This window comes from Lagenorhynchus albirostris, chromosome 16, assembly GCF_949774975.1.
Source record: "Lagenorhynchus albirostris chromosome 16, mLagAlb1.1, whole genome shotgun sequence".
Lineage (NCBI taxonomy): Eukaryota > Metazoa > Chordata > Mammalia > Artiodactyla > Delphinidae > Lagenorhynchus > Lagenorhynchus albirostris.
The window spans coordinates 72,253,320-72,270,327 of NC_083110.1; the positions used below are offsets into that span (position 1 = coordinate 72,253,320).

A 17,008-nucleotide genomic window follows, 5' to 3' on the forward strand; every position below is an offset into this window, starting at 1 on the left:
TCGGAACACCTGTTGGGAGGTGCGTCGTGCTGTGGAAAAGTCCTGCGTCCTTCCACTACTTACTAGGCAAGAACCAAAACCTCTCTGAACCTCTCTGAGGTTTGTGCGAGGATTTCACCCAGTTGAAAGCTCTCCAAAACGCTGTGCAAACGGAAGTTACTTGATTGCTGGGCTGCTCTGACTTAAAAACTGCATCCTTAGGTCGCGCCAAGTCTTGCCTCCCCACGTCTTTTCTTGCCGATGCTGGTGAGGAGAGAGGAGAGAGAGGGGTTTCTCAGAAGGCAGAAGGCTAGCCCAGGGCACTAAAGGCTGGGAGGTGGGTCTCACCACCAGGCCGAGGGAGATCCAGGCCTGGTCATCGGTTCCAAACCCAGAGAACAAGGCTCAGGCTCAGGCGGGCCCCAGCAGCCGCCCCTCCCGTACTCCTCTCCCCTACTTTCCCCTCCCCTACCAGCTGCGCGGTAGGGCACGCCCCCTCCCCCGATTCACCAATCAGAGTCCGGAGCGGCGCCCGTGGCGCAGGGGGCTCAGGTCGGCAGCCAATTAGCGCAGCGGCCCGAGGCGGTGCCTCGCCCGCCCACTCCCAGAATGAAAGCCGCCCCGCAGCTGGCGAGGCTGGCGCAGCGCGTGGGGCGCGGGAGCCGCGCGGGCCGGAGCTGAGCGCGCTCACTGCCCGCCCCCCCGCGCGTCCGCCTCCGCTCCGCCTCGGTCCGGGGCACGGGCGAGGTGGCCGGGGCGGGGTAGGGCAGGGGGCAGGGCCGAGGCGACGAAGCCGGGGGCGGGGAGGAGCGGGGCGCGATAAAAGGCGGCGAAGCGGCCCCACCCCGAGGCAGGCCGGCGGGCAGGTTTAGGGCGTCCCTTCCGTCCGGCCCGCGCCGGCGGCGGGGAGGCGGCGCGAGCGGCCCGTAGCCCACCCATGGAGGCTTTTCCCTGGGCGCCCCGCTCGCCCCGCCGCGGCCGTGCACCCCCGCCCATGGCGCTCGTGCCTAGCGCCCGCTACGTGAGCTCCCAGCGCCCAGTGCACCCGCAGCCCTTCAGCTCGTGGAACGACTACCTGGGGCTCGCCACACTCATCACCAAGGCGGTGGACGGCGAGCCGCGCTTCGGCTGCGCCCGCGGCGGGGACGGCGGCGGCGAGGGTTCCCCGCCCTCCTCTTCTTCCTCGTCGTGCTGCTCCCCCCACGCTGGGGCCGGGCCCGGGACACTGGGGCCCGCGCTGGGGCCGCCCGACTACGACGAGGACGACGACGACGACGACAGCGACGAGCCGGGATCCCGGGGCCGCTACCTGGGGGGCGCGCTGGAGCTGCGCACGCTAGAGCTGTGCGCGGACCCTGCCGAGGCCGGGCTGCTGGAGGAGCGTTTTGCCGAGCTGAGCCCGTTCGCTGGTCGCGCCGCCGCCGTGCTGCTGGGCTGCGCCCCCGCCGCTGCTGCCACCGCCGAAGTGGCGCCGCGCGAGGAGCGGGCCGCGGCGTGGGCGGCTGAGCCCAGGCTGCACGCCGCCTCCGGGGCGGCCGCCGCCCGGCTGCTCAAGCCCGAGCTGCAGGTGTGTGTGTTCTGCCGGAACAACAAGGAGGCGGTGGCGCTCTACACCACCCACATCCTGAAGGGACCCGACGGGCGAGTGCTGTGCCCCGTGCTGCGCCGCTACACGTGCCCCCTGTGCGGCGCCAGTGGTGACAACGCACACACCATCAAGTACTGTCCGCTCTCCAAAGTGCCGCCGCCGCCCGCCACCCGCCCGCCGCCGCGCAGCGCCAGGGACGGCCTGCCCGGCAAGAAGCTGCGTTGAGGACCCGGGCTCCGGTCTGCTGCTGCCACCTGACGCCACCAGGGTCGCCGCCTGCCCACTCTCGTATTTGGTCTGCGCACTCTCTCTCCCTTGTTGCTGGGGAGCATGGAGCTCAGCAGTTGGCTCAACTTGGGATGTCGTCTTGGTTTTCTCAAAGGAAGCCGACGGTACTGAGTACTTTCCTGTCGAAGAGCGGTTGAGAGTAGACGCTAAAGTCTTGATTTATCTCTGGTTTGTGCACATCCAGACGGTGAAGGCTGGGTATTCCGCTAACTGAAATGTGGCAACTTAGAGGCGCTGTTTATTTATACGTCGACCTATTTTAGATGCGCATCAGTATGAAATTGTCTCAGTCTAATCTTGGATGTTTAATTTTATGAATGGAGGCACTTTATTAGGTCTAGAATATTTTTTTAAAAGCCTCTTAACTGAACTGGCGATTTTATGGAATGTCAGCAAAATGACTTTTATTGTTTGAAACAAGTAATATTTCTGTTGTCCTTAATCAGTTATTATAATTCCAGGCGAAGCAAGCCCCCCTGCCTGGTAGCATCATTAAGTGAAGGCTTAGTAAACTTTCCAGTATTAGTTTGGGTGGGTGTTCCCTCCTTGTGGCTTGTTTCTGTCCTAGCTGGATGTAGCAGGTAGAATACAGCTCCTTATCCTTTTATGTACCAGATCTTTTATTACTGAACGAGCAACTAGTGTTTTCCACCTTTAAAAGTCGTGCCAAGTTATAATGTTGTGTACACACTTGAAAATGGTGCTGTTTAAAAAAACTTGTGCATTTATACAGTATGTTAATTCATTAATCTTGCCTTTAACTCTGGTACTTGGCCTTTTGTCTATGCCCCCCACCCCATTCCAGTTTTGCAAAACATTTGTCATCCTTCAGATCAAAAGGGAGTAGTATTAATTCACTGTCTGAATTGCTCAATTTCAGGGTTCCTGAATAGTGGAAAGCTCATTCCAGCTGTTGCCTCTCAAACTAAATGTAAGATGGAATCCTTTGAGCTCTGGAAGGTCAATGTAATAACCTGGGTTCAGGAAGGTTCCACTCTGGGCTGTGTTGGCTTTAAGCATCAGAGGCAGTCCTCAAACTGGTATAAGCACTAATTAAAGGAACTATTGTGGGGGGGGGGGCAGGAGACAAGGAACACAGCCTCTCTGATGTTCCCATTCTCACTGGAAGATTATCCTTCTCTTTCTGGAATCCCACCAGTTATCCATAAATAAGATTAAATCTAATCCTTAGCAAAGGTGCTTGACTCCTACTTTAACCTCCCACCCTCATTTTCAAATCCACTGTAGTGAGCACCACGCCATATCTACCATCAGGACAGACACAGAAGGCAAAAATGGAAATGAATTAAGATGAAGTCATCTGAAATGTATAAAATCACTCTGAAAATACCAGCAAGAGATTTAGTCTTATAGAGGTTCCAGGAGAGCTTAGCTAGGTTATTAAAAATTAGACTGCTTTCATGGTAAACAACTAACTTCCTCCACAGCCAATTTGCCTGATTTGAACATCCTTTGAAGCTGCTGTAACACTGGGGGGGCTTCCCTGGTGGCGCAGTGGTTGAGAGTCCGCCTGCCAATGCAGGGGACACGGGTTCGTGCCGCGGTTTGGGAAGATCCCACATGCCGCAGAGCGGCTAGGCCCGTGAGCCATCGCCGCTGGGCCTGCGCGTCCGGAGCCTGTGCTCCGCAACGGGAGAGGCCACAACAGTGAGAGGCCCGCGTACCGCAAAAAAAAAAAAAAAAACACTGGGGATAGCTGTGAGCGTTTATTGGTCAAAGGAAGGTGCATGGGCGGGGGATAGACAGGACGATTTCTTGGTCAGGAAAAAATAATCCACTTGACTAGGCCTAAACTCAAGTAGCTTAATAAAACCATGAAATTAACTTATTTTCTTCAGTTTTGCTAGAAAACATACCAGTTTAAATTAGACTTGCTTTTTAAGGAGTTTTCAGGTCAACATGAATTCCTGTTACCTCTTGCCACTGCTCTAACTGTACCTTTTCAAGAGTCGTCATTAACTGAGAGGTGCATTCTCCAGACCAGAAGGTATGGTTAAGGTGACTTATAACCATATCAGCCCCCAAATTTGCCTGTTCTCCAGCTAACTTTAACTCCCAGTATTTTACACATGAACAGGGAATATCAGTAGTTTTGCAGAGATCTCTTACGAAAAGTTTACTAACCACGCTAATACATTTAAAAGCAACTCTCAATCTGAAACATGTTTTAAACACTTGAAAAAGCTAAATTTAGGGTAAAAGAAACCCAATTTTTTGAAGTGTTAAAAAGTATCCACAATAGTGTCATGAAGTTGTTTTCATAAGAACAGACTGCATATTTGGCCCAAAAAGAAGTATGGAATCCTCAAAAGAGCTTCAACTGTGCAGGCACAGACTGCTTTATATTTTAAAATTATACCACAAATACACATGTACTTCAAAGAAAAATTTCAGTGTTAGTCCTAATTCTCTAATCTGTTCTTAGCTACAATATGAACATTCCATTAATTTCCTGTATATTTCAATTAGACTTATGAAATCATGAATCAGTCTACAGCCAAATCATGCCACACCATATAGGCGCCAACCTCCTCCTGGTAGCCACTATGGACAACTACTAGGATGTCGAGTCTTTTTTGGGCCGTTGTCTCTGCCCTCAGACCCATCCATATTGACACAAATAATATCCCCAACTAAAAATGCAGAAATCAGGCTTCCCTGGTGGCGCAGTGGTTGAGAGTCCGCCTGCTGATGCAGGGGACACGGGTTCGTGCCGCGGTCCGGGAAGATCCCACATGCCACGGGGCCGCTGAGCCTGCGCGTCCAGAGCCTGTGCTCCGCAACGGGAGAGGCCACAACAACAGTGAGAGGCCCACATACCGCAAAATAAATAAATAAATAATAAAATAAAAATAAAAATGCAGAAACCACTGGCAACATGGAAGACAGTGAGTAGGTTGGTCGTTCAGCTTTCCTTTGACACCTGTGAATAAACAGTGGGGGAGGGGGTAAGGTGGTGAGGCCTTGAGAGTGGAAACCTAAGAGCAGGATCACAGCAGCTGCAGACTATTCTGCCTTTACCCTGTGCTCTGATTCCAATACCCAAGACAAAGAACTTGGGACACGCATCTGTAACTCATCTAAACAAACCAGCGTAAATGAATCGTCTGCTGCGGCCTATCTGTGATGGCCCAGGCACAGTCCTGTTCTAGTAACTTAAGACAGAGCAGGTTACTGCCCCAAGTTTTTTCACTTGTTACAAAAGGAAAGACCCTCTCCTCACAAAAGAGGACCTTTTAAGACTTTCACTTGTTTGAAATCCAGATATTAAGAAAAATGTTTTTTAAAGTGTTTTTTTTTTCAGTTTTCATAAAGGTCTATTTCATTATTGGTGGGTAGCGCATTTAACAGTTAAATACATTTAAATAATGTAGAGGTGACTGCACGACTGCAGCATTGGTAACTAGATAACCAATTCAACTAGAAACCAGCTAACAAGTAACTGCCTAAATATTTAAAACACAGCTCTTTAGATCATCCTTTGGTTTGATCACCTTTCTGGGTGAGGCGGGGGAAGCCTGCTGGTGACACTGGAAATATATTAAGGCCATGTCTTCTGATATCCATTCCCAGAGGTTTCTTTCAGCTGGATTAAAGCCTCCAGCTCCAGGGCAAGCCCAAGGTTGTGGCCCCCAGCATTAATGCTCTTCCCATCTACCAGAGCAGACAGTTAAGTTTCACACCAGGCCTCAGAGTCTGAGTGTAGCCCATTCCAACTGAACTGGAGTTGTTGACTTTTGCAGAAATGGAGGCAGTGAGATCCAAACGATATTTGGCTGCAATGCCAAAGCGAGTGCAGTTGGTTCCTGATGTCCAAGCAAGGTTTAATGAAGTGTCAAGATCTTCACATACTTTTTGATAAACTGATCCTCCAAATTCCGTCCCATCATTGACCTTAGTGTGTAGCTGGAAGTCCCCAGTCCTGTAGCCCACTGCAAGGTTATTCCTTGTCAGCTTTGACTTGGCACTATCAAAGGTCATCTGGTACCCAGCAAGCCAGCCCTCATAACCAAAGACTGCTGAACCGTGGATTGCAGGTCCAGCAAAGTCAACACCACAACCAAGGTTTATACATTCCCTCTTGTAAGAAGACTTGATTTTACCACGTTTCTTTCCTGTGTTTGGTGAAAAGGTGGTATCAAATGTCAGTTTCAAACCTTGACAAATCTGGTCTTCAAGAGCGATTTCAGAGTATTATCAGTGTTGCACTTTTCTGTGAAAGTCAGACCACACTCACACCATTTATATTTGGTCTCCAAGGTCCCGGTAACTTTACCAGTGTCTGCATTAGATGAACCAGATGTTGAGAATTCCACGCCACTGCATGACTTTGTTTTCACATCCAGTTTCACCAACCCAAAACCAAATCCTTGGTTGAAAATATCTCTGGCAGCTTTGCCAAGGTCAGCATATGATGGAGGAATACACATTGGCCGCGGGCAGTTCTGTCCGTAGGTCGCTATGGCGAGGCCAAGGGGAGAGGTGAGCCGGTGGTCTCCTGGGGGGGAGGGGGAGGCGCCGCTGCCACCCCGCTAGCAGCTGAGGCTGCTCGGCTCGCTCGGGGTCCGGCTGCAGCTCTAAAGTGGTTTCTATCGTTAACGTCGAAAAGGAGAGGCTGCATCTGATTAAGTTTTAAAAAAGCATCAATACTCCCTCTTCTGGCCTTAGGGCTACACCAACAGAAATTCTCACCACTACTCACACCAGGAAGAATGTAAGTGCCTACAGCACTATAAATTTGCAACTAACATTCTGTGAAACCAATTATGATTTTTCTAATTTCAAGGGAAAACCCAAGATGTACTGCACACACACCGTACTCACAGAGAGAACAGCTTTACAAGGAAACTAAGGGGTTCATCAAGGAACAGAGGAGGACGTTTTAGTGGAAACATCCTAGCCACGTTTGCTTTCTGTTATATTTAGGTTATGTTCTTTGATACCCAACAGTGAAAAATTTAACAGCACTGGTAAAAACTCAAGTGAAAAAACCTCAACTGAATACGCAAGCTCAGCATTATAAACAAAACACTTTGACTGTAACCACAAATCAACACTAAAACAAATTCTCTAAGTATTTTATTTATCATTGAAGAAAAAACACAGCAGCAAGTTCTGTGTTGGCTTCAATAAGACCAAATAGTTAATCTTTAACATAGCTACTACACTCCAGAATTGAAGTCAACACAGTCATTACTACAAATTACCTGGTGAAAGAATCTATCCCGAAGAAAGGAAATTAGGAAAAACAATTTAAACAATTCCTCCAAACCACACATTTATAAATATTGTCATATTTAAAATGCTTGAAAGGCATGAATTCTCCATAAATGGAAAAGCGGTTTGCTATTGGCAACAGAAAAAAACTCGGCAACAGTTTACCAAATGCTTTAAAATGTAAAAGCTGTATGTATCTGTTCTGGATTCACACTTTAGCAGTATTCTTGTCATTACAATAATGACTGCAAATTGGTTTATACTCACCTTCTCTCAAGTAAAATCTACCGAAAATTCCTTTGTATCCGGTGTGTGTAATGCTTACTGCACTTACAGTAAACCTAAAAACTTTCTAAATTTAGTAAATAGTAAATACCTCAAAATACCTAGAGGTACATCTCAACCGCTAGTGGTGTGAGAATTGTTTCAGCTCTCTGCTTTAGCGTCTTCAAATACATTTTCTGTAACAGAATCTTACTTCATTCCAAATTAATATCAGGTATTTTGAAATCAAAGAAAAAAGATCAGTTCTATACCAAGATACGGGTGTTACTGAATACCTGAAGAATTCCCATTTTAAATTTATTTTTTAGTTTTTCTTTTTTGTAAACAAATGATTGATGAAACAATGCAACACCTCAAATTCCAAAAAATGGCATGGTTTTCCAACCTTCTGTGGATACGGTGCATGATCAACCTATTACATAGGGTTAATACAAGTTCATGCTTTTTGTGTTATGGTGAGACATTAAAGAGTCCAATTTAGATTGGTTAAAGCACAAGTATAATAATTCCTTGAACGTGATCAAACCTATGTGAAGACATGAGTCTGAGTCCATTATCTTGAGATTTAACGTCGTACTGTGGTCCATCCATCTTCATCAGTCTCATTTTTAGTGCGACGAAGAGATTCCCTATCTTTCTCAGCTCTCCATGAGGTCTTCTCTTTTTCACCCTCTCTGTCTCGGTCTCGATCTCTTTCTCGATCTCTTGAAAGAGCTGCAGGAGGAACACGACGAGGGGCATCCCGCTCTTCTGCCCGGTCATCTTTCCTGTCATCAGCACGTCTCCAAGAACTTACTTTTAATTTAAAAAAAAGGAGAGAGAATAAATTTGTACTGTATGCTATTAGCTCAGACTAAACAGAACTGAAGCAAAAGGAATGCCTCAAATTACTTGGAAATCCTGTACTAAAGATAGTGATAGAGAATCATTTAAAAAAACAAAACAAAACAATAAAAGCTAAATAAATACACTTTAATCATTTTGATACAATTTCTGAAAAACCTTCAAAACAATATACAGACTTAGAAATATAAGCTGCAAGCAAGAAGAAATCACCGGCCTGGGAAGTGTCCTAATTTTTTTTTTAATTTAGGATAAGGTGACAAAAATCTGGCTGAATAAAAATTTTTTAAAGGATTTTTGGCTCCTGTTGAAGAAGACTTAACAGCAAATAAATGAAACAATATATTTCATTATGGCTATCAAAGAAGAAATACCCTTACAATCTGGTTTGTAACAAACCAAATAGTAAAAGCTTGTGAGGCAACTACGTAAGTGCTACGGTCATTTTAAACAAAGCATTTTTTTACTAAAGCTTCCATTGTTACAATTCCAGAGAAAGAATGTTTTACACTTTGTGCTTATCTACCAGGACCTTACTTCTTTCCTTCTTTACATAAAATAAACTCTTTCTGTAAAATCAATATAGGTATTGCTTACTACACCATTGAATTAGTCTACTACTATACTTTAAATTTAAAGATGAGCTAAACTTCACAAAGCAACCAGTGAGTAAGTTTGTGAGAACCTTGAACTCTAAATGAAATAAAAGATCTACGTGTCCATCTTGTTTTTGGTGTTCATACAAATTTAAGACATAGCAAAACCCCAAATTCCCTCATATATTATGGCTCTCCAGGGTTCAGCGGTCATACAGAAAGAACATCTCTACCTTCCTCACGCTCTGGTCTGAGAGGAGGTCCTCTTCGGTCTCTGTCATCTCGCCTCTCTCTCAGATCACGGCGCTCATCCCTCTCCCGACGGCGGTCATCCCGCTCCCTGTCGTCACGACGACTTGCATCTCTCCAGCTTGAAGATTCCTCAGCTGGTCCTCTTCTCCAGCCAGCTTCATCCCTGTAGCCATTCAAAATGACACGTTAAGTTCTGTCATTAGACTCTACGGGTTAATTTTAAGTGAATATATCACATCCAAGTTAGCAAATAGTAACAGGAATAGTTTCAACTCGTGACTTGACCTCCAACTGATGCCTCAGGCATGGAGATCAAATGAGAACACCTGGCTCTGCACTGTCCAACACAGTAGTCATTACTCACTCCAAATGCTCAACAGTCAAACGTGACTGCTGGTTACCAGACAAACATTACATATACAGGACATTTTCATCCTTGCAGGAAACTGTACTGAACTGTACTGGTCTAGATTAGTACAAAGCCACTTTGACCAGAGGAAGTAAGCTAGAATTCTTACTACTAATAAAAGTAAAGAGGCTTTTGATAATTTAAAGGCAATAAACTGACCTCAACCACAAGGGAAAAGCAACTGGCAGTGAAGAACCTCGACTGGTTCCACTGCCATAGAGCTACACAGCCCACAGCCAGCCACACAGCTCCAGCCTCCATGTCCTCACTCTGTAGAGAGGGAACTGGTTCAATTAAGATGACCTCTAATTTTTTTAAAATCTACACTATGATTCTACTAGATAAATTGGGGGAAGTGAAGGGGATGAGCACCATTTTTCAAAAATAGTTGGGAACGCATAAGAGAGCATTAAAAGAATCCTAACTGTAATGCCACAGACACTTTTTTTTTTTAAATTAGAATATCAAACCTTGGCCGTCTGAAGCGGTCCTCTCGATCCCCATCTCTCTCTCTGTCTCTTTCTCTCTCCGGATCCCTGTCGTTCTCATCACGATCTTGATTATCTCGGTCTCTCTCTTTTTCCCTATCCCATTCACGGTCTTCTGATGGTCTCGATTCTCGAGGTGGACCCCAACTCTCTTCTCTGGCTTTTTCTTTCTCTCTCCATCCACCTACGTTTTTAAAAAAAGAAAAAAAATTTTCCACTCAAGAAACAGACTGGCAGCCATAAATCTTGACGTTAACCCATCACCATTACAGATGCTAATGAAGACGCTCTGCCTCATTTTAAAACACCAACTCAATTCATTTACCTCATTTCATGGAACCACCAACTCCTATTTATGACTACCTATTATTGTTTTTCTAACATATAACATATAAGAACTTTTATAGCCTGGGTTAAATGTTCCATATGCAGAGATTTCAGGGATAAAAATCTGTTCTGACGGTAAAGACAAGTCATTTAAGCAGAAAACTCAAAGGGTAAGGGGTAGGATCTAGACCTCTGAGACGCAGAACCCCAACTACTAGTTCATTTATACCTTGCAACATTTTCAAAACCTTTCTAACTAAAGACTCTTTCCTTTCACATTCATGCCTCTCACCATTTACCACCCATAAAAAGTCCTGAAATAAGGATAAATCCTTTGGCCCTGCTCAATATCTCACACTTAGCCATGGGATGTCCAAATCCAGAAACAATATATACATGTACACACACATACGCATGCATGCACAAAAAGAAACCAAAGGAAGCAGAGATTTCAATGAAAATGTATCACAGCTGCAAGGCTAATAATTATTATTGTCACTAACATTTATATTACTGTGTGCCACAGAACTAGTCTAACGCCTCTGCCTGTATTAGCTCATTCAATCCTACCCATAGTGCTGAGCTAAGCAGATTATTCCATACTTGCTAATTTGCTACTTGCTAAAATCTATAATCCCAAAATTAATACTCTAGCACTTTTACAAGTCACTCGCAGACACATACAGAGTGGCAAAATATTTGAGTCGCCTGACGGGCCTGTTCTCAGCTGAGGACAAACAAGACAATGCTGTTTTCTTGCTGCAGCTCTCCTACTTTAAACAAGTAGCCTTTTGGTGATCTAGTTAGTACCACATTTTTGTGCTTTCTGTTGGTGATTTCAGTTTTTAAGTGCACCACCAGCCCTACGCCCCAGCAGTCCCAAGCACAAGAAGGCAATGGATATGCCTTAGGGAAAGAGTAAATGTGTCAGATAAGCTTCTTTCAGGAATGAGTTACAGTGCTGTTGGCCATAAGTTCAACGCTAATGAATCAATAACATACATTAAATAAACTGTCTTAAAACAGAAAAATAAAACAAGGTTATGTGTTGACTGCTTGAAAAACTGACCAGAGGGCTCACAGAAACCTAACCTGGTACTTCCCTTAAGAGCAATGGTTCAGTATTCACTGACTTTATATTACATTAACTATCACGAATTAATGAGAATCTACTATACTGTTATCCCCATTTTACACAAGGCACAGAAAAGTTAGGTGGCTTTCTCAAAGTCACAAAGCTTCACAGTGGAATGAAGTGAGAAGAAGCACAAGTATGCCACAGAAACCACTAAGGATAAAGGGCAGGAAGCTGCTCAAATCTGCATTTAGAACAAATTACAATGGTTACTGAAAAGATGGAAGAAAAAGGATGAAAGAGCAAAGAACTCCCATCTTATACAATTAGATGGACAGTGGTGCCCCTGAAGTGTGTATGTGTGTGTGTATTGGAGAAGGCGGGGGTTCAGTTTTGATGGGTTGAGTTGGAAGTGTCAGTAACACTTACAGGTGCAATATAAAGTTGGAAACACAGGTCTGAAGGTAAGGGGAGAAGTCATCTGGAGAAGACAGTAGCAGAAGTCACAGACCTGTATACATTACTCAAGAATAATAAAAAGTATGAAAGGATGAGCAGGCCTAAGACTGACAAAGTAAAGAAATGGGCTCCTCTCATGAACATAATCCCATGGTTGGCAAGAGTACAGATAAATGTTTAGTTAAGTATATTTTGTTTTTCATTATTTATATGAGGAGGCTAGTCCAGGACAGAACCTGAAGAACACCGATACTTAGGGACGGGTACAGAAGGAAGGGCCCTCAAAGAAGCAGTCAACAAGGAAGAAGGAAAACAAAGTGCATGTATCACTAAAGCAGTAAAGCGGGTGAAGCTAGTTGTTTTGGTGTGAAAGATCTCAGAGGCAAGCTTTTGACATAAAAGTCACTGCAGAAATATTCAAGGAAAGATAAAAGACCAGTTTATCTAAAAATCGTAGTAACATGGCCCAACCTCTGTCATAAGCCTGTTAAAATTTCACTTTTTGCATTTGAAAAGAACGCTTCTTACTTAACAATCAAACTGTAATTTGTCACCTGAGATCTGATCTCCTTGTTTGAAATAACTTGCTATCCTCTACAGAACAGTGGAGATTAGCTGGTGTAGAATTTCACGTTGTATTTGCAAACAAATCAAGCAGATTACATCTATAAAGCATCCAATCTGGTTTCTTGAATACCAGAATTTTACCTGGTTTGACAAATGGTCTCCAGGGACCAGGTCTTGAGTCATCACCCCTTCTGGGAATCCGATCGTCATCAGCCCGTCTTGAGATCCGATCATCATCCGTGTTTCTCCAAGGCCCCCTGTCATCATCTGCACCGCGCCTGGAAAATCTGTCATCGTCGGTATTCCGCCAAGGTCCTCGATCGTCATCCAGCCCACGCCTGGGACCCCGGTCATCATCCACGCCCCGCCTGGGACGGTCGTCATCAGCGTTCCGCCAGGATGACCTCTCCTCATCCGCACCTCCTCGGCGCAGCCCCCGGTCCTCATCCAGCCCACGCCTAGGTCCTCTGTCCTCATCAGCTGTTCGCCAGCTGCCTCTGTCCTCATCCAGTCCTCGTCTAGGTGGTCTGTCATCATCCGCCTGACGCCAGCTAGCCCTGTCTTCATCGCCAATTCGTCTGGGAGGCCTGTCGTCATCTGCATTACGCCAAAAAGGCCGGTCATCGTCTGCCCCTCGGCGAGAGAACCGATCTTCATCAGGACCACGTCTTGGGCCTCTGTCGTCATCCATGCCACGCCGGGGAACCCGATCATCATCTGGTCTAAGAGAGGACTCTCTCTCTTCTTCATCCCCCAAACGCTTTGGTCGATCTTCATCTCTTCTTTGAGGCCTCTCTTCATCCCGCCCTTCTCCACGTCTCCACTCCCTACAGAGTAACAACCCAAACATCTTTAAGAGTAAATTTTCTTAAAAGCAGGTGATCTTTTTGGGAGTGATGTTACTCACTTCTAAAAATCACTTCAGTCTAAATTCATTAATCCTACTCCTAAAAGAGTATGTTCCACTAAAAAACAACATGAATCCAAAATCTTACATCAACAATTAATTAAACCAATAAGCAGACAAGTGCCTTTAAAAGGTTATCTGCAAAAAAAAAAAAAAAAAGGTTATCTGCACTTTATGAGGAATACCTTAGCAATTTCTAAATCTATTACTACAAGCTTTCAAAACGATGAGAAAAATGTTATGGAACTGTTCATTCTTACTCTAACCTCAATACTATTAGTTTAGGGAATTAAAAAGAAAAAAAAAACTGAAGCACATATTTCCCAAGATATTTATAAGTCAGTAATTACAGCAGCACTGAAGCAAACATTTCAGTAACAGACATGTGTACAATTCTTCATGACTCCCTTTTCCCCACCCCTACAAAATAAACCAAATGAGAAAAACACTGATAAGATATTAACAGGATCTATGATTTGTTGGTGCTATTTTCCTTAACTCTACTTACTTCTCTGGTGGGCCTCTTCTCCACTCAGAATCTACTTCAGGTACTTTTCTCCATGTGCCTTCTGCATCTCTATCACCCCAACGAGGGTCCTACATTGAGCAAAGGTAATGAGAGGCACTACATTAGCAACACTACTGATCAACATATAAACTGAACAGGAATCTCAAAGAGCCAGTAACAAGAGGACAAAGAGATGAAAAGAATAAGTGAAACTTTAAAAGAGATGGACTGTGAAAGGCCAGAAGAAAAGGAGAAAAAATTTCCCTAAGTTAAGGAAATTCTATCTGCTCTAAGTAAATTGAATCCTGACTGACAGGGCACACATGCCAAAACGGGTGAATAACAGACCATATGCTCAGAGCTTCCAAGGAATAAAGCAGAGTATCTACAAAAGTAACATGAACAAGACTATTATCAAGAACCCTCCTCCCATTATGTACTAGGACCCTGAGCACAGGTCTCTATAAACTTCTGGAGGAGGATGACTTTGAACTGGCCAAACCAATGAACCATTATTCAACTGAGAGAGAAAAACAAAACCTCTTTTGAGACATACACAAAAATACTTGATAAAATATACACTCTACAAAACAACTTATCTGCAAAGGGGAAAAGGTGATAAACAGTGTAAACATATTTTAAACTAAATCATGTTGCCAACAAGGTTGTAAAACTGTTAAATGATTTCTAAATAGAGAGATTAGCATTGTTTTAATGCACTGGAGGCAATAAAACTTAAGGTGTGCTCAAAATTTTTTTCTGTTCTGAAGAGAGGGAAGAGTTCTCAAAATTTACACACTGCAGTTTAGACTTTGAAAAGAACAGATGGTAATCACTAAAAGAATAGAGAAAAGCACAACAAATGAGCTGAGAAAACTTCTGAAGTTTGGCTTAAAGAAAGGAAGGGGTGAGTGGCAGGGACATGGAAGCAAATAAAAAACACCAAACCAAATGTCAGGAATAAAGCCGCATATACTAGTTACCATGTTAAACATTAAGAGATAACTAAAGACTCTCCAACTGAAAGGGAAGAGGGGGGCCCACAAACAGAAACAACAAAAAAAAGGACGAACACAGAATTTCAAAAACTAATGAAAAGAAAAGAATTAGAAACCCATAACCACGGGTGATTTACCTCATCTACTTCAGAAGATGAAGCAAATTAACAGGATGTAGCAAATCAAACACTGTAACTCTGATTTCACACATACAGCACTTAGTGCCCAACAGAAAAAGAATACTCATAGGAATTAGCCACAAGAGTAACAAAACTAAAAATTTATCTATATATTATAAAACAAATTGAAGGCTACAAAGATAACTAGTAGCAGGTCCTCCAGTAAAGTTAAGCATTTGATACAAGTGTGGCACACATACCTCCAGCTACTCACCTCTAACCTTAAAAAATAAGCAGTATTTTATTTAAAGGGCAGCATGGACACATCCCAGGAAAAACAAAGAGCATGCAGGCAGATGTCACAGACACGATAAAGCATAAAACTAGCTCAGAATAGCTAAAGTATAGGTGACTAAGAAGAATATGGTGATAGATGAAGCTAATGAAAAAAGCAATAAACATAAAAGGCCCTGACGGCTAAGGAATGTTTTTTACCTTTGGCTCTAAGCAATGAGTACCACTCAAAGGAAGGTTTGAAACCAAGAGCAGGGGTAACAATCATATATGCATTATGAAAAACCAAGCAGGCCACTGTATAGAGGAAGATGTGAAGCTGGGGAAGATTACGATCAGGGAAAATAGTTAAGACGAGTAAGTAATACAGGCAAAAGAAACAATCTGAATTAAGGCAGGAGCATAGGGACAGAATGGAGAGGCAGGGGTTCAAAACACTGTGGTTAAGTAGGTACAATGTCACCACCAAAAGAGGGGATTAAAGAGATACCCCCCTTTACACAAGATAAAGTGAGAAACACAGGTCAGTTTTGGACATGAATGCATATTAAAAATAAACATTTAGACCAGCATTTGAATCACCTGGTACTCTTGCTAAAATGCAGACTCTGAATCAGAAGATTTGGCATTGGGCCTGAGATTCTGCATTTCTACCAAGCTCCTAAAGGGATGTTGAATACTGCTGGTCCCCCAGATTCATCTTTGAGTACCCTCACATCATCCTCCTAATTCACAGTAACTCCTTTCAAGGAACCAAAACAGTCCCTTTTCCATACGACTGTGTTGCTTTTTGTCAAATACTTAGTTTCATGGGATTAGTTCTTACTGAATTAAGTATTCTAAACTGAAGCCTATTATAAAATCCAAACTTTGCTAAGACAACTCTAATCCCCTCCCCACTGCCCCTAGGAACCTTCTGTCTTTGGGAAGACAAAGCAATACCAGACTTAAAAAGAAACGTGAATAATGTGATTTAAAACACCAAGCCCAGACACTGACATGTGCATTGACCAAACGCATCATGCAAGAGACCTGGCTGATAAACACACATCACATAAAAAAGAGTGATGTCTATACTTACCTTTCTAGAAAGTGAATCATCACCAAGTCTTCTCTCCTCCTCTCTACGACGTTCCCTTTCTTCAATTTCCAACTCCCTTTGGCGTTTTTTCCTTTCAACCTCTTCTAATTTCTTTACCCGCTCCTGATATTCTCGAAGCTCCTCCTCACGTTTCGCCCGTTCAGCACGCTCTCTCTCTTCCCGCTCTGTACAACGTATCAGGTTATAAAGTGTGCCTCCTACCTGCACGCTTCCCCCAGTGCTAGGTCTACTTCTCTGGTATTAAAGAGGCAGCATAGGGCTTCCCTGGTGGCGCAGTGGTTGAGAATCTGCCTGCCAATGCAGGGGACAGGGGTTCGAGCCCTGGTCTGGGAAGATCCCACATGCCGCGGAGCAACTGGGCCCGTGAGCCACAACTACTGAGCCTGTGCATCTGGAGCCTGTGCTCCGCAACAAGAGAGGCCGCGATAGTGAGAGGCCCGCGCACCGCGATGAAGAGTGGCCCCCGCTTGCTGCATCTAGAGAAAAGCCCTCGCACAGAAACGAAGACCCAACACAGCCATAATTAATTAATTAAAAAAAGAAATCACAAGAGGCTTTATAAAAAAAAAAGAAATACACTTACAATAAAAACTGGCGAATATTTAAAAAAAAAAAAAAGAGGCAGCATAATGTAGAAGGAAATTCTTTTTAAGAATTTTAAAAGAGTTTACAATCGGTTAAACTTG

General features: G+C 44.2%; 2 protein-coding genes and 1 pseudogene across 2 annotated transcripts in view; 1 reads left to right on the top strand and 2 right to left on the bottom strand.

The window, feature by feature from the left end:
• Positions 1-850: 850 nt before the first annotated feature.
• NANOS1 (nanos C2HC-type zinc finger 1) lies at positions 851-2,922 on the top strand. The gene has a single exon (XM_060125857.1). The coding sequence runs from the start codon at positions 917-919 to the stop codon at positions 1,790-1,792; it is 876 nt and encodes a 291-aa protein (XP_059981840.1). The 5' UTR covers positions 851-916; the 3' UTR covers positions 1,793-2,922.
• A 2,465-nt stretch (positions 2,923-5,387) lies between these two features.
• Positions 5,388-6,443, bottom strand: LOC132506992 (voltage-dependent anion-selective channel protein 2-like; annotated as a pseudogene).
• A 495-nt stretch (positions 6,444-6,938) lies between these two features.
• EIF3A (eukaryotic translation initiation factor 3 subunit A) overlaps positions 6,939-17,008 on the bottom strand; it is a 33,917-nt gene continuing 23,847 nt past the window's right edge. The window contains exons 17-22 of the mRNA XM_060125848.1: positions 16,302-16,486; positions 13,810-13,898; positions 12,536-13,221; positions 9,949-10,150; positions 9,051-9,232; positions 6,939-8,173 (exon numbers count right to left, since the gene is read on the bottom strand). Coding sequence (XP_059981831.1) covers positions 7,944-8,173; positions 9,051-9,232; positions 9,949-10,150; positions 12,536-13,221; positions 13,810-13,898; positions 16,302-16,486 — 1,574 coding nt within the window. The 3' untranslated portion in view covers positions 6,939-7,943. The remainder of the gene's footprint in view (positions 8,174-9,050; positions 9,233-9,948; positions 10,151-12,535; positions 13,222-13,809; positions 13,899-16,301; positions 16,487-17,008) is intronic.